Source organism: Misgurnus anguillicaudatus, chromosome 20 (genome assembly GCF_027580225.2).
Source record: "Misgurnus anguillicaudatus chromosome 20, ASM2758022v2, whole genome shotgun sequence".
NCBI classification, from domain to species: domain Eukaryota; kingdom Metazoa; phylum Chordata; class Actinopteri; order Cypriniformes; family Cobitidae; genus Misgurnus; species Misgurnus anguillicaudatus.
The window spans coordinates 24,461,475-24,487,815 of NC_073356.2; the positions used below are offsets into that span (position 1 = coordinate 24,461,475).

General features: G+C 37.3%; 2 protein-coding genes across 4 annotated transcripts in view; both read right to left on the reverse strand.

The window, feature by feature from the left end:
• samd12 (sterile alpha motif domain containing 12) overlaps window positions 1-17,845 on the reverse strand; it is a 119,633-nt gene extending 101,788 nt beyond the window's left edge. Inside the window, exon 1 of one of the 3 annotated variants that reach the window (XM_055220304.2) lies at window positions 17,686-17,845. In XM_055220304.2, the coding sequence (XP_055076279.1) occupies window positions 17,686-17,698 (13 nt within the window). In that variant the 5' untranslated portion in view covers window positions 17,699-17,845. Of the gene's footprint in view, window positions 1-17,148; window positions 17,494-17,685 lie in introns of those variants that run through there. The other 2 variants (XM_055220302.2, XM_055220303.2) reach the window with 2 other exon arrangements.
• A 2,723-nt stretch (window positions 17,846-20,568) lies between these two features.
• Window positions 20,569-24,004, reverse strand: abrab (actin binding Rho activating protein b). Its single transcript, XM_055220300.2, has 2 exons — window positions 23,232-24,004; window positions 20,569-22,004 (listed from the first exon to the last, which is right to left on the reverse strand). Exons 1-2 carry the CDS (start codon window positions 23,852-23,854, stop codon window positions 21,521-21,523), a joined length of 1,107 nt encoding a protein of 368 aa, XP_055076275.2. The 5' UTR covers window positions 23,855-24,004; the 3' UTR covers window positions 20,569-21,520.
• Window positions 24,005-26,341: the final 2,337 nt, after the last annotated feature.

A 26,341-nucleotide genomic window follows, 5' to 3' on the forward strand; every position in this document is an offset into this window, starting at 1 on the left:
TCACCCACATAATCCACAAGGGAAAACCAACAAACGTTACTGATCTAAGAGCTTGTTCACACTGTCAATCCAAATCCGATTTTGATGTATATCTGATTGGAATCCAATCACATTTAGAACATGTGAACGGCACATGTAATCAGTTTTTTAAAATTGCATTTCCGGAAATGCAATTCAGTCTGACCGCTCTGATCGCATTTGTCTAGCTTTTTGGTTACGTCATCCTGTCACGTCACGTAAACACAACCCCAGGCAAACTTTAGAGCAGTCCATTTCTGATGAAATATAGGGGTGTTTGGGAAAGTAAGTGCATTGGGGAATATAATTTCTACAACATCAAACGTCGAGGCAGATTGTCGTGCCAGGGCGACGTCATTGCCATCAGTGATGCGCGGGTCACTGTATAAACAACCCGCAACCAACCAACGTTTTAAATTATAAATAGTGTACCCGCCCCGCTCCCTGGCACGCATTTTTTTAAAGTAGTAATTGTTTAAAATAGTTAACTGGCATCTTTATTTCAAACGACCCGCCCGACCGCGACCCGAATATCATTAAAAATATTTTTGGATGACTCGTAACCACGGGTAACCGTGGGTAACCACGAATGACCACAGGCACCCCCTCATTTCGGATCAACCCATTACCAGTGCATCACGGCTTGCCATAGAAACAGTGCAGATAATCCGGAACACGGCAGAACGCCACAGGACACACAGATCGGATCTGAACAGTTGTGATACACAATATGGACAGTGAGTCTGTCGAATCGGACAGTGACTATATGTCTAATTGAACTTGACTAAAGTCTTTTAAACTGCGACTATTTTATTTTTGTTTTTATTTCTTTTACATCAGTTCAAAGTTTTTTGATAAACAACACGTTTCGATAAAAAAATTTTAAACCCCCATTTACAAAGCTGTTTGAGAAAATACAATTTATAAATGTAAAGTATTGTCATTTCACTTTAACCTGCAATCAATTTAAACTTATTTTTGGTTAAAATATACAAAAATAATGTATTATTAGAAAAATCATTGTTTAAAACAATAAGCTTATAATAATACATTTTATTTGAGCTGTCAGAGATTCGATTTTGCAGAAAATGTAAGTTTGACTTCAAATCAGACATAAAAGAGTAACTTGGCGAGACACCTGCAATTTGTGTTTCAAACTAAGATGGCGACATAGAGACAAAAGTTACAAATTGTAGCTTTAAAGTCACAATGAAATGAAAGAAGCAATTGTCTTATTTTTCTTGTTGTGACGTGTATCCTTGTGAAACGGTTTCTGAAATGAGAAAGAAAGGTAGGGCGGGACTTGAATTCATACATTGACAATTGACTGGATCGTTGGAAGTTGGGTCATGTTGCTATTTGCTAATCACTGTGATTTTTTCCAGGCCCTGCCATAGATATGTATAAAGGCTAGATGTCTTGCCCGCGCTGCTGGCCAATTGAGTGGAACGTCCGCATTTGGCGGCCATCTTACCACAGGGTTTAATGGTGCAGGTATTTTTAAATGACCATAACTTGCTCAAATTATTACCGATTTTCAAACAGTTTGGTTTGTTATAAACGTCAAAGATGTACCTATGACACTGCATACTTAAATTTATGAAACGTGTTAAAGAATTATATCCAGAATTATAGCCACATTAATAACGTTTGTAAGAAACTAAACCGTTCGAAAATTGGTAGAAAATTCAATGCTACGAGTGAGCCCGCTCCCCGTGGTAAGATGACCACCAGGTGATGACGTTAGAGACTCCGCCGTAACACATCTAGCCTTTATACATATCTATGGGCCCTGCCCTCTCGTCATTCCTCGTGACAGGAAGTAAAGAGAGATTCAAAGAGGGGAGGAGATTAGCGTTTTTGATTAAAGATGAAGTTTAAAGCAATAATGAAGCAGATCTCGGGCACCACTGACTTCCATAGTATGAAAAAAAATTAAGTTTATGGTGCCCCAGATCTGTTTGGTTATTAACACTTTTCATAAAATCTTCATTTGTGTTCAGCAGAACAAAGAAATTTGAAGAACAAACATGTTTTTTTTAAATGAAGATTTTTTTTATGGTATCCCTGCTGCAGCATTTTTCATGATTTTCACAAAAGTTTAATGGCTTCCAGAAAACGTTCTTCTTTAAATAATACAATATATAATATTTTTATCACCTCTCAAGTATGGGTAGGTTTCTTCAAAAACACCCAATTTTGAGCAAAAAGCTAAGATAATTCCATTTTTGTGACGAAAATGTGTGTCAAAACAACTGGCTATAAATTGAGGGTTGGTATCTTTGCAAATGTTTACGTTATGCAAGGTCCATATCTCTTTAACTAAAAGAGTGCTACTGTAGTTCAGAAACACAGAACCACATTCAAACTTTTCAGTGGACTCGTGGATTACACGCTTACTAAAGACTTAATCGAGCTTTTTGAAGACAAAAAACGAAAGAAGAAAAGAGAGAGCTAATTGTCCCATATGTGAGCTAAGGAAAAGCTTCCCCTCCTGGCCCCCTTTCTCAGTTTTAACCATCATCCAAAATTAAAGGATCGCCTCTGTTCTATAAAGTAGGCCAACTTAATTCTGGAATTAGATACGGATATTGAACCCTGTCCTTACAGACAAAGCGTGAGCTAGTGAACTCATTTAGCCTCTAATCTAGATCCCAAGGTTAAGCTGGTCAGCTGGTTTGACCATTACAGCCAGTGCGAGCTTTGTCCCTCATTGCCACTTTAGTGATTTAATCAAAAGCTAAGAATGAATAGTGTCTTTCAGGCATTAAAGGGATAGTTCACCCAAAAATTAAAAATCTGTGATCATTTTCTCACTCTCATGTTGTTACAAACCTGTATAAATGTATTTGTTTTGATGAACACAAAGGAAGATATTTTGAGGAATGTTTGTAACTGAACTGATCATGAGCCCCATTCACTTCTATAGTAGGAAAAAATAATACTATGGAAGTGAATGGTGCTCATAAACATCAGATCAAAGAAATGTATACAGGTTTGTAACAACATGAGAGACAGAATTTTTATTTTTGGGTGAACTATCCCTTTAATGCTAATCATGCATACAAAGCTGATATGTAGTGTATTGCTTCAGATACATTGCGGCAAACTTAACCAAGTTGAAAAATAATGGTGCACTTTAAATAGACACAAGTGCACTAAAAATATCCTCAAAGTTGACTTACAGTAGCTAGCAGCAGCAACTTGCTTAGCAGACAAAACAGAAGCAAGATTTGAAAAAGGCAGGGTAAAAGTCTGGGGAGAAATTATAAATAGCAAGTATTGCAGTCTAATATGGACGCAGAGCACTAAGACAGCATATTTAAACAGGAGCCAGAATTCAACATTGCAAAATCCTATTTTAAGGATTTGCCACTTTTTATCACAGAAACAACAGTTGTTGACGTTCATCCTCTGAGACTATGCACTGTGTACTTAAAACAAAATCCACTCAATACCAACAAAGAGGGACCTGAAGTGTTATTTTTTGTACAGTACCTGAAAGCTTTTTGGCATTCAGTATCAGAGTATTGAGTTATAAATGTGATATGCAGAATTACTAACTGTAGCAGAGGAAAGTCATACAGTACCTGATATTCTTCCGCTAGTGAAGAAATTAGCATACTGTATAATACACATCTTAAAGGGATAGTTTACCCAAAAATGAAAATTCTGTCATCATTTGCTCACTCTCATGTTGTTACAATCCTGTATAAATTTCTTTGTTCTGAACACGAACACGAAGGAAGATATTTTGAGGAATATTTGTAACCAAACCGATCATAAGCCCCTTTCACTTGCAAAGTAGAAAAAAAAGAATACTATGGAAGTGAATGGGGCTCATGAACAGTTTGCTCAAAATATCTTCGTTCATGTTCATGAGATTAGGGCTGCATAACGATTAATCGCGACTAATCGTTTGCAGAATAATCGTTTTTGTTTACATTATATAAAGTGTATGTACTGTGTATAATAATTATGTATATATAAATACACACACATGCATGTATTTATTTAAGAATTATTTACATGTGTATTTACATTTTATATATATACAGGGCTTGACATTAACACCCGCCAAATGCGGGTAGATTTTGGCTGTGGCGGGTAAGACATCCAATTCCACTAGCCACTTTGGCAGGTTGAATATAATTTTTTAATTGTAGTTTTCTTAAAAGTTATACGAAATGATAAACAATGCGCAATGCGACACTGGGAAACTACAACTCCCATGAGCACTCTGTACCCAGCGCAATGCACAGAGACCGCTTGTTGAGACGCTCGCGCGATCAGAGGAGCATTGCGGACCAAAGCGCCACCCACCAGAGAGCGAGAGCTGATGGATTTGCGAATGCACAAGAGAACGCAGTATGAGCACATACACACTTCGGGAAAGATAAAACAATTACATGGAAGTGATTGAATAGATGCAAACTGCGTGCTCAGGACAAGAGCAGAGAGAAATTCAGCGCATACCTGAATGCACACGAAATCAAAGGAAACCCGCCAGATGAGAGATTCGCGCATCATTTTACTTTGGGCAACAATAATGCCCACTCGACATTTGTTATTAAAAGTCTTAAATAATTTTTAACAGAAACCATGATCAAGCTTATAAAATACAATCTGCATAAACAAGTTGAAAGTAAAATTCATGTACATTTCTTGACAGTATTTACTGCTGTTGTTAATAGATATTTAAAGTGTTTGTCGATGGGTTTTGTGTTTATCTTTTCAGTTAATCTTCTACACTCCTGCTCCACTTTTAATAAATTCATTCAAAGTTAATATATTTATGCCTTACTAGCATGTTTTTCATGCACCTAAATATATGATATGATTTATACTGATATACCTGGTATATACCAGCTAATAATTGTTGTCTTAATTTGGATGGTCAGACTGCATTTGAAATTTAATCTGCATCTAATTTAGCTAAAACAAGCAATTTTTCTCGAATTAAAGTCATTTTAGAATGCCAAAGTCAAGTTTAATCATATAAAATATATTTTACCAGCAACAAAATTGTGGCCAGTGAAAATGCTGAGTGGCTAGTAACTTTTGAAAACAATAGCCACTTTGGCTGGTGAGCAAAAAAGTTAATGTCAAGCCCTGTTTATATATAATTAATATTATATATAAATACCTTACATATAAATATATTTTTTCTTAAAGTTATACATAAATGTGTGTGTATTTATATATGCATGGTTGTTGTGCACGGTACACACACTGATGTGATGTAGACAGAGACTTTTATTCTGCGAGCGATTGTTCGCGATTAATCGTTATGCAGCCCTACATGAGATCAAAGAAATTAATAAAGGTTTGTAACAAGATGAGAGTTAGTAAATGATAACAGCATTTTTCCATTTTTGGGTGAACTGTCCCTTTAAAGCTTCAGAAAAGGTTTGGTAAATAAATGGCACTTAGTTAAATGGCGAACAGTATACATTCTGTTAAGTCCAAACCAACATCTTAAAAATTTATTTATGTAGTTTGTTCAGTGCTACAACTATTTATCAGAAATCTGACTGAAGACTTGTGGCATGTAATGACAGCAGATGAGTTATTAAAGGAAAGCACCACTGTTTTTTTCAATATTTTACTATGTTCTTACCTCAACAAATGAATACATACCTATCTTTTTTCAATGTGTATACTCTTATTCTTTGTACAGCGCCTTGGGAATGTGTTAGCATTTAGTCTAGCACCATTCATTCCTATAGCTCCAAACAAGGATGAATTTAGAAGCCACCAAACACTTCCATGTTTTCCCTATTTAAAGACTGTTACGTGAGTAGATACACGAGGTAGTATGGTGGCACAAAACAAAACTTTTGTTTGGATCCATAGGAATGAATGGGGCTGGGCTAAATGAAAATACATTCAAGAAGCGCTGTACAAAGATTAAAAATGCAAGCATTAAAAAAGATAGATATGTATTAATTCATCTAAGTTGAGGTAAGAACATAGTGAAATATTGAAAAACGGTGGTGTTTTCCTTTAACGCTTACAGTGTTTGGAGTGATGTTGCTTAGCAGTAGCACACAACATACACATAAGCTTTACACTTCCTTGTAGGAAATTCAATTTCTGATGAGAAACTAAAACAATAAAAATAGTTAGTGCACAAGTTGTCTGTGGACATTTTAGTATTTAAGGTTTGAATTCATATTAATGTAAAAGATAAAGTATCTTAGATCACAGTAACTTCTACAATAAATTGTTTTAGATGGAGCATGATACAGGACATGTTAACTTACCAAATACAGTAGTATTTGACCCATCCACAAAAAACAGGCCTAGATCAACCAGCAACAGTTTGAGTTTAAAGGTGCAGTGTGTAAATTTTAGCGGCATCTAGTGGTGAGGTTGCGAATTGCAACCAATTGCTCAGTCCACTGCTCACTAGTGATGCGCGGGTCAGCGTTTTTTCCAACCCGCGGGTCCCGCTTTTATGAAATATTTGGCCCGCCCCAACCCGCACCGCAACACTGTATCTATTTTTACAACCCGCACCGCCCCGCGCCCGCGACCATTAAAATAGACATATTAGGCATTTGTAATGTAAATAAAAAGAGGCTTTATTTCAGCCTAAGAGTGCTTGGAAACAGCCATTAGATTACATCGCCCTGTAAACTGGCAACAACATACACCAATGAGCCATAGAAACCAGCATGGTCATATTAATATAGAGATAGGATAATGATAAACCAGGGGTGTCCAATACATCGATCGCAAAGGCAATGCCGGTAGATCGCACATAATAAGCTAACTGTGTATTCTCATGCTGCTCCATGCCTCCACGGGAAAATTGGCATTATGAGTAATTGTGAAACACTTAAGTCTTTTTGAGTTGCTGTGCCTTTCTTCTCATATGTGTTTTTATAAATCTTATGCCTGCCGCTGCAGCTCAGTCGCGTAAACTTCCGAAATTTACAAGCATGTAATTGCATCGCATTCTTCTTGCTTTCATGCACGAGCTGAAGCACGCGAGAGCGAGCGAACGAGGGAGAGAGAGAGAGAGAGAGAGAGAGAGACAGCGTTGTGCTGATATATGCTTCTGATACTATTGTAATTTTCTTCCTAGTTTGTTTCATTAAATCTCCGCTATTTTAAACAGTACTCGACATGTGCTCCAGGATTTTTTTAACTCCTCAGAAAATAGAGTAATGGTGACATCCCTAAATCCAATGTAGAGATATATGCAGTATAGTCCACGCATTTAAAGTGTTTTTAGCATGTAGAACTTGTCGGCTTTATCATTTTAAAAGTAGATCACCACACAAAAAAGCAGCATTTGTATTATCTATTTACAAATTCCCTACCTTAATTTCTCCTGCAGATCGTCTTTCATCTTTTAATTCTCCGTTTGTTTTGTTGTTGTGGCTGGCAGCCAGCGGAGCTACTTGGCGCTTCCGTGACGTCAAAGGTTTGGGGATATCAAGTTACGTTGCGCAAGTTACGTTGCGGAAGTTACGTTGCCACATAGGCCTACGTAATTTAACCTTATCAAAGAACGTAATTAAATGTAAAAATATATATTCCCAAATATTTAATATATATGCTACAGGGAATTAGACGCAACATATCAGTTGTTTAATTTTGTTTATAATGACCCGCCCCAACCCGCCCCGCATTAAAGTTACAATTTCTTTACCCGCCCCAACCCGACCCGCGGGACCCGCGGGTTACGAGACGACCCGCGCATCACTACTGCTCACCTCTTGCTTTTGAAACACATGGAGAAGCTTTGGTACCCGCCACTGGAAAAACATGTAATTGTTGGAGACAACTTAGTAAAAAAGTTTGTCCGTTAAGGGCTTCTGTAGAAACATGGCAGCACAAAATGGCGACTTCCATGTAAGGGGACCCTCTGTGTATGTAGATAAAACTTCTCATTCTAAGGCAATAAACACATTATGAAGGTCTTTACCACTGATAATATAGTTTTGTATATTATTTTGCATTTCTGTCAAGAGATCCTTCTAAAAATTACACACTGCACCTTTAAGATGTATTGTAAGTCAGACTTTTATTTGTACTTGACTGTCCTCTTTTAGTCAGTAAAGGTGAATAAGTTGACTACATCCATCGAAGCATATCAAAGTAAACAAAAGCCTTAAAAAAGCATAATAACTCATTCAACTATTCCACAACCTAATGTTTCAATGCTGCGAACAGCATAATAGCACCCAGCTCCTCTAGCTTCAATTCAAATGAATATTAATCAGAGCCTAAATTAGACTGACTATCTTCAGCTTTTCCCTTCTGCATCAACTCTCTGAAGTAAAAATAGCAATGAGGAGTGAATAAATATATGTGCAGAGCGATCCAAATTGATCCTACTAGGGCATGAGACGCCACAGAGCCTATGGGTGTGAGACAGCAATATCAGGTCCTGGGAATTAGGATAAATGGTCAGAAATCTGTGTCTCTGTATGTGGGCTCTTCATGACAAAGACATTTTACATACTGTAAAGCAACAGTGAACAAAAAGTTGTTATTAATCATACTAATTTTGCTAAATTGTCCACAAAAGGCACAATATTAGTGCTTAAAGATAAAGGGATAGTTCATCCAAATTTTTATTTTATGTCTTAATTTACATCACGCTGTTACAAACCTGTATAAATTTCTTTGTTCTTAACACGAATGAAGATGTTTTGAGAAATGTTTGTAACCAAACTGATCAGAAGCCCCATCGACTTCCATAGTAGGAAAATGAATACTATAGAAGTGGGCTTCAGATTGGTTTGATTACAAACATTCCTCAAAATATCTTTCCTCGTGTTCATCAGAACAAAGACATTTATACAGGTTTGTAACAACATGAAAGTGAGCAAATGACTGGCTGACCTATCCCTTTAATGGGTTGGGTTCCTTTTATTGCACCTTTTTTCCATACATTGAATGTGAATGGTGACTGAGGCTTGTCTAATGTCTCCTGTTGTGTTCCACAAAAATAAGGTCATGGGTTTGGGTAGGTAAATCATGACAGATTTATTTTGGCTGAACTATTTCTTTAACACGTGGCATTTTCACGCTTAAATGCACATGATGTGCCAAGAAAAGCAAGATTTTGCTACACACCTCAGTGCACACTACATCCTAGTAATCAATTTTTGACATCTATAGAATGAATTCAACACATTTTTCACATTGCACACGATGTTTCTGAGACGTCGTGTCTCATTTCCACACTGCATATTTCAAACATCAAGTTTAAAAACCACCCATATAAAAAGTTAGGCCTTGACCATAATAGTTAAAGCCATTAATGGGAAACTTTACAGAAGATTAAAGATAATATACACGTGATGACGATTGCACCAAACTGCACCATATCCACATTTCAATCAAATGACTGAAAACATGTTGAATATGTGTGACATTAGTTTAAATACTTTGTAGCAGACCTTGGGAAAAATTTATCTCGGTTCATCTAACTGCAGCAAACTTGTATAGCCTACAATGTTTGACAAAAAGGCTTCCCAAGCATCTTTTCAAACTTCTAGATACAGCATCTCACATTAAGCCTTTGTAGTCACTTCTTACATTCTTTAAACTTCTCTTTTTTCAATGACAAAGCAGACATCTTGGAAAATCAGTATGCGCTTGCTGTCAGCACAGCTTGTCTTTGTCCTTAGTGGCTGGAAACGCAATGTCATGATGTCCTGATCTCAAAAACCTCACCAGTATATAAGGCAGTGGTGGGCTGTCAGAACCATAAACACTATCTGAATCACTGATTTATATTTTAAAATATTTTTCCATGAATGTGTATTAAAGTGGACATATCACAAAAATCAGACTTTTTCCATGTTTAAGTGCTATAATTGGGTCCCCAGTGCTTCTATCAACCTAGAAAATTTATAAAAGGTCAACCCAGTAACTTAGTTTTGGTGAACCATTCTCTGCAAGCATGTGAAAAAATAGGTCATATAAATTTGGCTCCCCTTGTGATGTCAGAAGGGGATAAACAACCCTTAATCTGCACGATCCAACCACGACACTGCCATTTAGTGCAGAGATCAGCTCGTTGCATTTTAAAGGACACACCCAAAAGTGGCACATTTTTGCTCACACCTACAAAGTATTATTATATAATCTATATGGTGTATGTAAGCAATAAGGTACGAGAGGCTGTGCTGTATCGTGAATAAGTAACGGCTGAAGGGCGTTGTTAGGCACGACGCGAAGCGGAGTGCCTGCAACCCCTTCAGCCATTACTTATTCACGATACAGCACTTGCCTCGAGTACCTTATTGCTTTTATAAAACGGTTACCACACAATATTAAAGTAAAAAAAAATTGTGCAACTTTCATGAAGTTAAATCAATAAAAGCATTCCTTCCGCCATAAAAAATAGTCCCTGACTGCGAACAACAACATGAAAGCTCAAATAAAAACAACAAACTGTTCTCAGACTTTGTCTCATTATATGTTTATGTGTTGCTAAGGGTGTTGCTAAGGGCGCAGTGATATTAAATAAAACCGTTGGGTGAAGCGGTCATAGCAGTGTTTTATCGTGAATAAAGGCAAGCACACCTATTGACCAATCAGAATCAAGGATTGGAACTAACCGTTTTATAAAGAGTTATACGTACTCTGGGGACACCAAAGACTTATTTGACATCTTAAAAATTTTTTGTGAAATGTACCCTTTAAATGAATCCCATATTCCCATAATAGTCTGATCAAACTATTCTTGAGGAAAGAAAGGAGGATGGATTTTGTTTGTGGATTAAATAATCCACAGGCTAATTTGGTGAGTTTAATGCATTTTATTTATTAAACAAATTATTATTTATAAATATTTGTAAAATGTAAATTTTGTGAATATCACTTTTTTAATAGTAAACCTTTGAAAAACTCTTTGCATTATCTTTGAATATAACTGTCAACAAAGTCATTTGTTATACTTTTGATTCTTCAAAACACTTTTGCATTTTTGTGATTTCTTTAGTAAAAAAAAGAAAGAAAAGAGTATGACTTTATAATATTTGCTGCGTCTCATTTTGTAGTGTTTTTTTAAGTAAAATTTGACTGTTATTCTTTGATATGTAAAATACAGTAATTTCTGCAATATAACTGTTGATGTTGCTGCCTGGTGTCACTGGCTGAGGGCCCTGTACACCCATCACATGCAATCTACCCTGTATCCATGGTCTTGACTTAACTAAACAACTACTAAACTATGTAATAACTACCATTATGCCATTAGCTGATTTTGATGTAATGGCCAAAAATAGTGACTATGAATATATGAAAAAGAAAGGTGCTTTTTTAAGGAAACCAAAAATGGTTCTTCTGGCATTGCTGTGAAGAACCTTTGAACTTTTTTTTAAAGAGTGTGAAATCCTGTCAATGAAAATGGGGCTAAAGACAATGGAGCTTAGTCGTCTTGTTCCTCTTCTCTGGAGCATTACCAAAGATCTTTAATCATTTTATCCACAGAGCAGACCCATTTTAACAATTAAAAAAGTTTTGATTATTCCAGAACTAGGTCTTAGTTACATTAGAAAATATAAGTAGATTTTACAAACACACCTTACAAAAAACAATGCTGGTGTGCATCTTGAGACTAAACAATGGCACTTATACATGTAACAATTTGTCACGGCAGGGTATTTTTAAATGTAGAAAGCTCAAACGTGCATTTAGTCTGGGACTAGGATAAGCCCTGTCTTGGAAACCACTCATAAAAGTCTAAACAGCCCTACTAACTATACTACGTTCTTTATAAGCAAATGCCTTTCTCTGAACTGAACATAAGGTGCTGTAGAGAAACATGAGAACCTTTATTTCTCAGTGTGTACCTTTGTAGCTACTGGCTTAATTTGCAAGAGCTCATATATAAATCAATTCTTATGATCTCTTCCGAAGCTGTAGTTTGACTCTCACAGACTTCATTTCTTTTGAAATGTTTTTCAGTGTTGCATAGATACTTTATTAACAATGTGTTGCACCGTATCAGGCTCAGTCTGCCTGGAGTGGGAAGGAATTCTTTGATCTTTGATCAGGGCATCTTTTAATGTCTCCTGTGAGCTCTATATCAATGTTCAGGTCACTGCAAAGAAATTCCCCTCATGCATTTTTACTCATTCTCCACTTCATTCAGTTATTGCACAATGTGCCTCCTACCATTACTCATTTCACACATGGCAAACATTTCAACGTAAAACATAGTTCTGCTGTCTAGGCCTGGGACACACTGGACAATTTTTACATCTTAAACTCCATAGAAGAACACAGACAGGGACAGTGTCAACCGATTTTTAACAACATAATCCTCAGATTGCGCACACTGAATGAATCAACCAGACCATGAGACCACACTGTAGTAAAGATTTCAAAGTGATGCGATATCCCATAGAAACGCAAGATCAAACGGGACAAATTTTGTGGGAGTTCTTGCACGATACATTGTAAAAGCACTTGTACTGCACAAGTCTTTCTCATGTCATGTCTGCAAGTGTCTTGTTTCAGCTACAAAAGCAAGCAACATTGTGTCGAAGGCAGCCTGAACAACAAGTTAAATATTTGCAATTTGGGATCATCACGCTCTGATGCGATCGGAAGCAGCAAAATATTTGCAATGACATCACACACCGGAAGTTACTTTGGTACTGTAAGCTACTGTGTAATGTTAACCAATAGTAAAATAGCACCTTTTTTTTAGCAAACTACAGAAGTCTAGCCCTATAATCACTGAATATCCTGTTACTGTCAGTAATGTCACATTAAAGAAGTAAAACAGGATATGAATGGCAATTCACAACAATTTAAATGCCAGTACCATGCACATCATAAATATACAAATGTTTTGCTAAGTTACTTTGCTAAGTGTGATCTTCACCCTCAAAACATAACAGTCATCATCGCTAAGGATGAAACATTTGGCAGAGCATCCACTAAGCAGCTCTCTAACTGAGCAGCAAAGCTTGTATTCATTCTGGCTTGGTTACAGTTTTTATGTCACATCCCTAAAGACCCTTTGTGACGAAGAATGAAAAGTGCTTTGAAGAATAAGAGTACTTATATAAGAATACACAGGGCAATGTAGGGTAAGAGATGAGACAGGAAATGATTACTTGATCCCCTGTGGCTACAACACCCTATGGACAACCATTGTACATTTTGGGCTGATAGTTTAGAATCCTAAACTACTGTATATGAGGTAAAACCACTTAAAGTGGAATTAAACTTTAGACATTTTAGCCTGTTGTCACGAGTAATTTATTCCCATTTTGCATTTTACATGAGAAAAAAGAAAGAAATTTTCACGATTTAGATTATTAGATTGATAGTGGCTGCGTCCGAAAACTCTAAATTGCTGCCTTCTGACCCCGGATTTCCACCGACTGCGGAACGGCTGCGGAGTCAATCGGTTTCCATTCAAGTCAATAGGCTTGTTTGAGATGCAGCTTGCCTTGCCTGAAATTCAGACGAGAGCAGACGGCTGCAGTAAGGGGAGGAGTGAAAGAAAAGCTTTTAAGTCAGACACTTCACCAATCTCGCAGTCCAGTCGACTACAAACGTCAGCATAGGCAGAGATCACGTTCGCGTCTTTTATCGCGGATTAAATAGATGCAACTTAAATACCAATAAATTCATTTACATAAAGATGTTTATAAGGAGAATCAACGAAGGTGAACGGTTCGTTACTGGAAAAGGTTACTTAGTAAATGTTGAGATGAATAAATCTAGTTGTAATGCAAATTCGTTTCTGTTGTGTGAAATATAAACAGCTCACAGTACAAATAAATCAACACCAATACAGAAGTTTACAGGAATTCATAAAAATACAAATGTCATAGTAAAGAACAATTGAATTAATATAAAAACTACTACAGGAATTAGAGTTTTTAGAATGAACAAGTCATCAGCTGACATAACCTGGCCAATGATCATTAAGCTGTGTCGTCAGCAAGTCTTTTCCCATCGTGCTTTTCGTCAACGCAGTCGGCGGAGAGCAACTGCGCTCGGCTGTAGAATCCGACGAGCCCGCCTCTCCATCGCGAGAGTTATTTTGCACACGTCAGCGTGACATGAGAGCAAGTCGGACGTAAGTCGGACACTTTTCTAACCGACATGCATCTTGCGCGGATCACCGGTGATCTATTCTGCGCAGAATTTGCTCATCTCAAACAAGCCTAATGTGTGTATTTCCACTGACTGCGTTCCGAATCCGTCACAGCTCCGGCCATCCACAGCCCTCCGGAACAAATACGCAGAGCTTCTATTTTTGACGGATGCCGGACAGCTCTGCAGGGCGGAGCCATGACAACATCGCGTGATCATACCTGAATTAGCAAGATCTCGTGTTGTGATCTGGGCTGGTCCAGCAAAACATCATAATTTAACGTCATAATGGGCGGAGACAGAACTAGATATCGCGCGATCATAACGTGAATTTGCGAGACCTTGTCAGTTCAGCACGCAGCCGCTCTGCAACAAATATGGAACTGGTGGGTATTGGCGGACGGCGGAGTGCGGAGCGTAACGCAGCGGAGCTGATCTGCAGTCGCTCCGCAGTTGGTGGAAATCCAGGGTGAGGCAGCTTTCCAAGGCAGGAAGGCATCAAGGCATGTCCGAATTCAATTTTGGTTTACTTCCTGTCTCCTGAGATACCTATGAGTGGGCGTAAATTAAGAATGTGATTGGTCGAGCCCGGTCGAGTTTGAAAAAAATAAAATGGCGGCCAAGGACGCGACTGGACCACCAATTTAGTGTAAATAAAAGTCAATTTTCACTTTTTACATCTTTTAATTGCATTTCTAGCGAGAAATTAGTATTGTAGTTTTCAAATATGTGATTAGTTATCACAAAGGTGCTCTCTATTTATATTTCAAACACGCTGCCTTTGAAGTGTGTCCGAAAGTTTTTCTCTGAGCTGCCTTCATACCTCCGAAGTCATTTCCTCATGAGGCAGCGAGGCAACGAGTCACTAGCCGTTTCTCTATGTCAAGGATACTTCTTGGCAGGACTAGTCCTTACAAGTCACTTCCTTCAGAGGCTAGGTGAGGCTCCTTTAAAAGGAGCATTTCACCCGTAGAAACATTAATCTTTATTGAAAGTGCATCATATTTGTAGTCGAAATGTAACATACATTTCAAATTTGGTGCCTATTTGACCAAGAAAAGGGGTGTTTGTAGTCTCACTCCCTTAACAAAGATATAGCATTTCCTTCTTTCAATGATGCAAAATGATGATTTTTACATCATTGAAAGAAGGAAGTGCAACACTGAAATCTGTATTTCTCCTGTCTCAGTGGCAACTGAGGAAATGATGCATGACCATTCAAAAACATGACTGGGGTTCTAACTATACAAAGATTAATGCAAATGGGTGAAGTGTCCCTTAAAGCATTCGGAGAACACGTTAAATGGAACAGGCTAGCAAGTGCACGTCATTACGTCATTGCGTGATTGAAAGGTGTGCTTTCGGTGCTGTGCGCATAGATTGTGGGTGATTTCAACGCGTGAAGAGCGCGAAGGATACAAATATGCATCCTTTCCTGTATATGGGATATTTCTCGAACAAAGGACTCAGTCCTTGGCTGAAATTTCGAGGATCCTCGACATTGGAACAGTCCTTCGACGGACGTCGATGACGTAGCATCCTCGAAATTCTGGCTTCCGAGGATCCTCCCTTGACATTGAGAAACGGCCACTGCCTTGAGTTTTCGGACGCAGCGAGTGTGTTGAAGCGGAATTTTCGTAACGGTCTTTGATGGACTCAATTAACCAGAATGCACTGCGCGAAACCGAGTCATTAGCTCCACCCACTAATGACCGATGCAGCCTTCAGGTTTGTTTGACTTCATGCAGCGCCGCAAGAACCGACATCCGGATGACATCAAGGTTCTGCGAAAGCGATTTAAAAGCAAACTCCGCCGTATGATTTCGCGAATGCTCTCGCGGTACTTTGACGTCATCCGGCTGTCTATTCTTGCGACGCCGCATGAAGTTGAACAAGGCTAATAACTTATTTTACCGCTCAACCTGCTCTCAAATCAACTTGAAGTTAGACGGCAGACGAACCCAACCAAAAAGTAACTCCGCTTTTACCGTCTCTGAAGGGGAAATCACAAAAAACCTCGATAAAAGATGACGAGAACCTGTGCAGTATGTGGATATAAGGACAACAAATTCAGGCCACCGGGAGTTTTTACGTCAATGCGACCCTTAGCTGACACAGCACATAGATTACTGGAAAATTTGAATGCAGCCAGCACTTTCGTCAGGAAGATTTCGAGTACTGTTTTCAGCACCGTTTTTCCGCGGACTCAGGTAATGTAAAATGGTAAAAATATCTAAAACATAATTTGGCTTAGTTGTTGCTTGTTTTGTGTAACTACGGTAAAAATACTACGTAGAAAGTTATTATCATGTTGTTGTTATTATGAACACGAGCAAAGCAAGCTAACGTTAGCTCATCCTGTGCAGCTGTCAATCATAGAACGCCATCATCTACTGTCAATCATCTCGCCTCAAGACCCGCCCCCATTTAGAACGTTCAGAATATGTAACGTTACGTGCATTTTCTTCCTGTAGCAGTTAAAAGCTTAATTTTTTTATATGGAGTTAGTACATTTGATAGCAGCACAATCAACAACATGTGATAAATAGTGTTGAAGCATAATGTTGTTTTAGGGTAGACTTCAGCTTTATGGATTTCCACTGAGCAAGTAACAAAGTTTATTTTGGCAGTGTAGCCTACACATTGTACATTTTATCTATGACAGAAATGTGTGTATATTGCAAGATACATACCGCAATGGTTCACAATAACTGACCTCACAAACCTCAAAAAGATCTCCATACAGATAAACCCATACAGCAAAGGCGTGCAAAAAATGCTGGGCTTTAAACCCATGGTTAGGCAATATTGGACAAACCCAACAGTGGGTTTACATTAACCTATAGGATTGTTTAAACACAAAATGTTAGGTTGTTTTTAAACCATGTAGACATTTTCAAGACTAATTTAAACCAACTGTTTGTACAAATGTTACCCAGGCATGTGTTGAAACCAGGTAATTCAATACAAGTTCTGACAAAAGACGGGTCAATACGGAATGCAATAGACAGAGATATCCAGAGAAAAACCGTACAGTACCTCGCATTGGGTTTTGAATCCACAGGATGCCCCCGATAAGATGCGGAGACTGACCCAGCATCATTGTACCAGATCAGGTGAAGGAAACAGCGAAGTACCTCACGCGTGCACCTTATACTAAACCTCTATGATGAATAACACGCGCGCGTCCGTCCGCTGGTTTTCATCGCATCTAAATTACCAACCGCGCATTTTAAACCTGCATATAATGCCGTTTCATATTGTATGAACAATCTGTACTGTTCTTCTCACACGATGAGATGATGTGCATCAGTGGGTGTACGCGCATGGAGCGAGCGTGGACGCTGAATAATGCACGCACGCACGCGAATCTACACACTACATGCATAGACTTATTATCAAGCCCAAGGGCTCAGCAAGCCCATCTCTATGTCATAGTCTTCCTGCACAATAACAGGACAAAGATCTGCAACTATTTAGCCAATCATAAATGTATCCTGACTGTCAGGAAGCTTTGTGTTTGTTGATATGTCACTATACGAACATTCAGTAGACATCGCTTTCTTAAATCCTTACCTTGAACAGCCATTCTGCTACTCCATAGATTCGTACATAATGGAAAGTGTAATGCTGCTGGTGTCAGTCAGTGTACCTGCCAGTCTGCCAAAGCGTCTTGCTTATTAACACCTCTGTCGAGCGTGCTCTAACAAGCCAAATCTTGTCCCACAGAACCATGGGTATTGTAGTTGCACCTTTGGAAATACAAAGGGTGTGTGAACATTAAAACCTGTTTCAAATTCCACCCCCATTTTAATCCAAATAAGTTATACAAACATTTTTCAGGTCAGATCAATAAACTTTGCATTGCTAATACTTTACTATTTGAGCTACAGGTAAACTTTTAACACTATTAGTATTTATGATGATTTTTTTCATTTAGCAACTTAAGATAGGATTTATAGGCTGCAAGCAGAAGTAATTATTATTCAAGTTTATGTGCATTTAAATCAAAACTATCCAGAAATTGCTTACTGTTTGTGGTTGGTGTAAAAGTATACATATATTAATGTGAACCTGTTGCATGCCATAAATTCTCCAAGAGTGTGTTAAGTTATGATTAGTATGTCCTCATCTTAAACATTTCTAGCATTTTTGAAAAAATGGCAAACATGAAACACTTATCTGAATGTTTGATCACAGTACTCAGCTAACTTGTCCCAGAACCCTTCAAAACAAAAGTTTTAGGTCAAAGCTTGCTATGCACACGAGCAGTTGTTTTTACTTCATTTCATTTTTTCCATTAGCGGCCCTAAAGGGTAAAAGACTTAATAAGAACTATTGAGGGTAATAAGAATTGAAGAGTTTCGTTGCAAAACGAGATAAATCCATTTTTTAACATTTTTCTCAAAACATGTTTATTATTATGTTATTATTTTGTTTTATGGTGCTACTTAGCTGTATTTTTTAAGTTATGAAGGTTTAAATCGAAACAAACCAACTGCAGTTGCATTGAAATTAATTGGAATGCACAACCAAAAAAACAATTAAAACAATTTCTGAACAATTAAAAAAAACGGTGGTTATCTCGTTTTGCAACGAAACTCTTCAATTGTTTACTGAGTCCACTTCTTGTGAACAAGTTTGACATCTCAGGATGAGACAAAATGGACCATAAAGTGATGAATGCAAATATGAAGGAACATCATTTTAGATACAGATCACTGAGCGCAGAACCCGGTCCTAATACTCTAGTTCCTCTCGCATGGTTGAATTCAATAATAATAATAACCATCATCCCTTTTACCATATTAATATAAATATCACATCACAACTATTATGAGACTATAAAATGTGTTAAAATATCTACAATCTATAATGATATAAAAAGAAATGCTTACACTGTTTTTGGGGGTATGAGGCATTTTATTAAAAATAAAAATCATAAAACTGTACAGTATTGCTTGAGCGTTGTTAAACTGAAGTGGTTAGGAATAGATATAATATTATTTTTAGCTTGAATGACTTTTTTGGGTCTTTAAACTTTTTTAGCAGCGCAATATGACAATAAATATTTCCAAACAGATTCAAAAGGAGACATCTTATATTGAGAACAGTGTCATTATCCAAGGCCTAGGAAAATAAGAAATAAGTAATTTAATTCTCCAGCTGTGATTTGTGACAATTAGAGGTCGCTTACTGACAGCTCAAGAGCCCTCAAGACAATTGTTTAGCCACAAGCCCAGATAGCCATGTGAATATAGTGCTCAGTGTTTGCCACCAAATCCCTGGCATTACATGGAAAGCATACTTGGAAACGGTTAACATGGATCATCACGGATGCTGAACAAATGATGTGACAAAAGAATATTTATATATTCCTATATGATAAATGGACTACATTTTTATAGAGCTTTCACTGACCCATGGCCATCCAAAGCGCTTTACAAGTTGCCTCACATTCAATATAGGAGAATAATTCTTGAAATATAATACTCTCTGTATAGTGAAATAAATATGAAAGGAATTTGCTCACATACTGAAAATTAGGAAGTCCTGTAATGTCAGATGATATTAAAGGAAAACACCACCGTTTTTCAATATTTTACTGTTCTTACCTCAACTTAGATGAGTTAATACATACCTATCTTTTTTCAATGCGTGCACTTTTAATCCCTGCACAGAGCCCCCTGAATGTGCCAGCATTTAGCCCAGCCCCATCCATTCCCACGGCTCCAAACAAAAGTTTTATTTTGTGCCACCATACTCGTGTAACTCATGTAACAATCTTTAAATAGGGAAAACATGGAAGTGTTTGGTGGCTTTTAAAATCATCCCTGTTTGAAGCCATAGGAATGAATGGGGCTAGGCTAAATGCCAACACATTCACAAGGTGCCGCACAGAGATTAAAAGTGCACGCATTGAAAAAAAGCTGAGGTAAGAACACAGTAAAATATAGAAAAACTGTAGTGTTTTTCCTTAAATGAACATTTGTGACCCTGAATTTAAAATCCAGGCTAAAGTCTCATTATGTAATCATGAGATTAGGAGCATTACCGTTTGATTTTGCTCATTAATTTCCCTTTCATTTCAGTTTTTACATGACCTTACCCAATATTAAAGATATCAAGGTTATATTTTTTCACTCAATGTTTTTTTACATTGTGTAAGAAGCTTTTATGTAGAAATGATTAAATCACTAAAAATGACTTTAGCTGGGTTTTTATAGGCAGGGTCACATTTAATGGCATAAATGTTTATTAATGAATGTTAAGCACACAAATTATAAGTCTAAACTGTTTTAAAGAGTTTTGGTGCATTTTCAGGTTCACTAGTATCCCTTTTCTGTGAAGTCCATATCTCTTAAAACCCAGATCGACAGTGAATACTATTCATGACCAGACAAATTGGACATCAGTGAAAAGACAGTCAGGTTATTAAGTTCAGGTCTGCAGACAGGGGGCGCTGTAAAACAGAGATCGTTTGTTTGTACAATAGGATGTTGTTTCACAGCTTTATCTACAGTAATGCAACATTTCCTGTAAATGGTTTTTATCCGCATTCCTCAAGATGACAGTAAGCCCTGGATTTTCTGGTTTCTTGAATAAAGAATAGCAATTGAAACGATGGAATGCTTGATACTGTTTGATCTAGGGTTGAAAGTAGTATAATAGGCTACTGTACATGGCACATTTATATGAAATACTCTAGCATACTTTAGTATTTACTATAGTAAACTGTAGTACACTGTAGTATATTCTAGTGATAATTACTACACTTTGCTATTATGCGCTGCTGTTGTAACTATGGTAAACTTATGTGTAATTAAAAAATAATTGTTTTACCCCCAAACTAAAATGTAATGATAATTTACTCACCCTCGGTCCACTCAAGATGTAGTTGACATTGTTCTTCATTAGAACAGTAAAAGCAGGTGCAGGTGATTTAAATAATCCATAAAAGAGCCAAAGCATAATAAGTTCACATTGTGCCCTACTTGACTGCATTTAGTGCCACTGTAGTGCCAGCCTACAGCTCCCTCTTCTGGATGCTTACAGTATGACAGTGTGAGACCTGGACACTTTAGTTACCTAAAGTACGTAGAGGCCTTATAGCTTAGGTTTACAAACTAGAACCAAGACAATTCAATTTCCTACTTCAAAATTAAATATTCTGCATGCAATATCCAAATACAACAAACGCAGAGTTGAGACGGCAAAATCAAACCCTTCACCTGAGGTGAGAGTGAATGATTTTTATATTATTGCAGAAAAAAATAAATACATTCACAGGAAAAACAATGATAACTTAAATTTAATACAGTATGATACAGTAATGATACAAGAAAAAAATTGATGTTTGTAAAGAAAAAAAACATTAAATCTTACTAAGACTGAGTGATTTCACAACATGTCATACTAACAGTGTAATAATGACATGATCATCCTGACCCTGCCAGAGCATCTCACCCTCAAATGCCACCTTTCCATGCTTCCTCGCCCTCATAAGGATGCCCACAACTTTATCAGAGATTCGCACATATCTGTCAAACAGTTCGCCAAAGGTCACTCTGGTGCGACCGTCTGGATCCGGATCTGCCATAGTCCTTATAACAAAGCACATGTCGTCTATCTCACGATGGATGTGGGCTTCTGCACGTCTGGCCCTTTCCGCAGTCTTACTGCCCTCTTTGGGGCGTCCGTAGCCATCCTCACCCTTCCTCAAACGTGTCGACATGGAATACTCATAATCAAAGTCCTCACTGAAGGGATTGAGCTTCTGATTGATGGAATGCTCGGATGCCCAGGTTTGCCAGCGACTTTTCAGATTGCCCACAGTGCTGTATTTCTTCGACAGGGCATTTATTTTGTTGGCATCCTCTACGTCCTTTTTGCTCCTAGGAAATTTGTGAAATACACAAAATAACGTGCTTACAATTAACAGATTATTTAAATTATACACTGCTTTAAATATTTAGGTTGAATAAATTTAGCTGTGCAAGTCATCTTAACATTTGGAAGAGCAATTAGCAGCGCAAAAGGTCATGGATTCGAACCCAAATTTAGTGCTGGGCAAAGATTAATCACGATTAATCGCATACAAACTCAAAGTGATTTTTAGTAAAATATACATCTGTGTGCTGTGTGTAATTATTATGTATATATAAATACACACATCCATGTATGTATTAAAAAAAAACATTAACACGTGTATATATTTATTTATAATTTTATATATTCTATATTATATATACATTTTTAAAAATTATATATAAATAAAAAAATCTGAAATGTTTACGTGTGTGTGTGTGTGTGTGTGTTTAAATATACATAATAATTACACACAGCACACACACACACACACACACATATCAGGCAAAAATTAACTTTTATTTTGTATGCGATTAATTGCGATTAATCTTTTCCCAGCACTTCTTGTTGAAGTAATATAAAAACATATGCTGATGTGACTTATAAATCACATAATTTTGCAGTGCAAATTTCCTGCATTACAGTGTATCACTCTTTGACTACATGTCGAAAAGGTCCAAGAGCTGTTTTTGTGTTTGTTTTTTAAATGCAAATGAGCTGCTACTTCCCTCACCATTTACTGTTATGTTTACTAAAACATACACCGTTTTTAATAATAAAATCCCATTACTTCATTATTCATAATGAACTTGCGATAATAAAAGAAGATTGAAAATAGAAATTATGACGAACTGTGATTTTGGACTGTTGCTCAGAAAATGTCAACAGCTTGTTTCATGAGACTGTTGAGGTTTACCAGATATTTAAAATAAAGTAGTGGCCATGTTTTTATCCTTACAGGGTGGTTGTGTACACACACTCCTCTTCAAACAACTTATAAAAGTGAATTTCACATATGTTTATTATAATTTAAGAATAATAATCTTCATCAGGTGACATCTGGTGTTTTCATTTGCACAGAGTGCCTGAGTAAAATAGTGCAGCCCACTTATAAATAAAATGATTTACAGCCCCACTGTTTGGTGTCTTTCTTAAATCACCATGCCGAACTAAACCTCTGTACCAACACACAAACTAACTTTTGTTAGCGTAAACACATTTCCATCAATACTTCTCCAAAATACACAACTCACCCAGATACAGAAGGTCTTTTAATCCTGACTGAATTGTCCTCCTGGTTGATTCCTAGCTGCAGGTCTCTTTTCTCCTCTGAAGGCTCATAATCCACACATTCATCCTTAGTCGTCTCTTTCTCCTTCTCCATGTCCTTCCACCCTTTCATCAGCTCTGAAACCATATTAGTGCATTTCCTTCGTCGAGTGGGGGACTCTTTCTTGTTCAACATCTTGTCCAGTTCATCTGTGGCTGGGTCTTTACAGATGCGTTTAGTCAAAAACTCAATACCTGTGCTTTTCTCCTGGGCATCTCTCGTCACAGTTTTCATCACCTGTGCGGTTTTGATGCCGGACTCCCCAGTGGCCTCCTCACCATCTTGGCTCTTATTTTTATGGGTCCGGCTCAGAAAGGCCTTCTGAGCAAGTCGCTTCCTTGCCGCTTCTTTTATAGCATCTTTGGGGTCTTCAGGGCAACCCGGGGCCCAGCCGCTGGGTTCGCTGGCCTGCTTCTCTTCATTATCCGTAACCCACTTCTGCCAACTCCGAGCTAAATTGCAAACCGCGCTTATTGCACGCAGCTTTTTGATATTCTTGTTTGCTGAGGGCTTCCTCGCAGTGGTTTCTGCAGTTTTGTCTGCCATTGTTTACCCGTGAAAGCTCCTTCCCTCATTCACGTCCTTTGCCTGGTGGCTTATGTGTTGTGATTTTTAGTCTGTATAGTAAATTCTAGACTATGTGCTCTCCCTAGGCACTAGTGCTATTGAAATGAGTGAACCAACCCTACATGACGGTGGAAAGTATGCCAAGCATTCTTACCGATCATCTTTCCTTGACACCGGCCCCTGCAATTGGTGGGGAATCGCGTTTCATAGTGGACGTAAACAGGACAGAGATGTGCATCAGCAAGTGTTAAGCTTTTTCCAGGTCTGCGCAAATGCGCAGACACCTGTGGAGGAAATTGCAGACTCATCTAGACACTTCAAACTGGCTTAAATTGACTTACTAGTGAATTGTAAAGCTAGAAAATCTGCAGTAACAGGACACAACACTTCTCCTAGCTCAAATATAAAGATAAACTTGTAAATCTTACTGTGAAAACCCAGCTAAAGTAATTTTTTGGTGATTTGCTGTTTTCTACATAAAATCATCCTATATAATGTAAAGAACATTCTGTAAATATAGCTTTTATGTCTTTAATATTGACTGAGTAAGGCCATCTCAAATATTGAAATCAATTTGAAATCAATGGATTATATAATCAAATAATTCGATATTGAGGCTTTAGCCTGCACTGTTAGACTTAACTGTAATTTCTACAATTACCACAAAATGCCCAGAAAAATACCACCATTTTCCTTTCCAGTTCATTACTGTAATATGCATTGCATTATGGGTATTAACATTTAATTTACAGTGATTTACTGTATGTTTTGAATTTGCGGTAGACTGCTGTAAAAAACTACAGTGCTACTGTAGTTGAATAAAACATATAAAATGGAAAAATAAAATATATCTATAAAAATGAAATACATTTGTTATGCTTTTAGCAGTGAAGCAAATGTCAAAATGTGAATTGTTTTTCAGTAGTGTAAATAATTTATGGAGAATTGTAGATAGAAACAAGAAAGGGATTATGGATAAATGCTTGACCGTCAGATTTGAATTTTACCTCAAGACTTCAAAACACTAGTGACACCAAGATTTCGCGAACACGTTGCCAATGAGTTATCGCATAATATGCAATAAAAAGTCTAACAGTGTGGATTTCTTTTAAATTTGAATAATAATTTAATTTAAATTAAAGGCAAAGCACATTAAAGCAATGTCATGACAGAAGTACTGTAGAGGTGTCTTTGATAAGGAAAGAATGTGCCACCTGAAGACTCAAGTGTTTCTGCTTGCGTACACGGAGGATAGTCTTGCATTGCACCAGGCATCATGGCAAGTCATGAAAGGTTTGACATCATAATTCGATTTTGCATCGGAGCTGTAGCCTCTTTTTACGCTTTATGCTATGGATGTTTAGTGCAGATAAGTGTGTTTGTGCACATGCAACTACAGTATATTTGACTAAAACATTTGCTGCCTATGTTTATCTGTTTGTTTTCTGATAGCATTAAGTGGCTGTATTAATAGTATCTACAAAAAGCATTGGTCAAAGAGTTAGCAGCTGTTAACTGTCTGTCATGCGGTGTAGATCCATGTGTGCATGGTCGGTCATGGCAGGTGAACTCTGAGTACAATCTGGACGAATCACACGTGAACTGAAATCTATGTCAAAAGTGTCATAATCTAATTTGGAGCATAAGTGTTTGATTTCAGTACATCATAAAAATTACTTGAGCTGGGTTTTCACAAACAAGATCACATACACAAATTAGTTAGCTTTAGCAACGACGTACAATGAAACATTGCAATCAAATTTCAACATTCAAATATACAACAATGTATTTTCAACAAAAAATGAAACATTTAAGTCATTTATATTATGTATTTCCCACACATGGTTCTATAGAAATTAGCTAATCCAATTTGATCTTATACTTGTAAATGACCTTATGCTGTAATGCCAAATACCAAAAACCTAAAATAATGCACCGGTGTATTAAAAGTGTGCATGCACTGTTTTGCCAGAAGAGGTCCTCGTAGTAATAATGTTCAAACTTAGTTGCCTTACAAAGACTGAAGAGAAAGATCTTCACCAGGAAAATTGGTCTCTATTCCCTTTAAATCTAAAACAGACAAATCTAAATCATTAAGTTATTTCATAAACCACCCTGTTTGCTGAATTGACTTTCTGATGTTATGTACTTTCCATCCCCATTTATTGACATTGCAAATTGAAAACTTAACCTCCTAAGACTTGGATATGTGGACATCACATTTTTTTGATGTTTGCACAATATTAACTTAATTCTGTGTAACTGGAACCTGTTGTACACAAATGTGAACACTAACTGCTTCATGTGAAAATATTTGGTTATTATATTTATTGGTTCTTTCTAACCCCAAAATTGCTGGAAGAAATCTAAAAAAGACAAACCAAAGCTCGGGTCTTTGGAGGTTAAAGGGACATTTCACTTTTTTAAAAAATAGGCTCATTTTCCAGCTCCCCTACAGCCAAACAC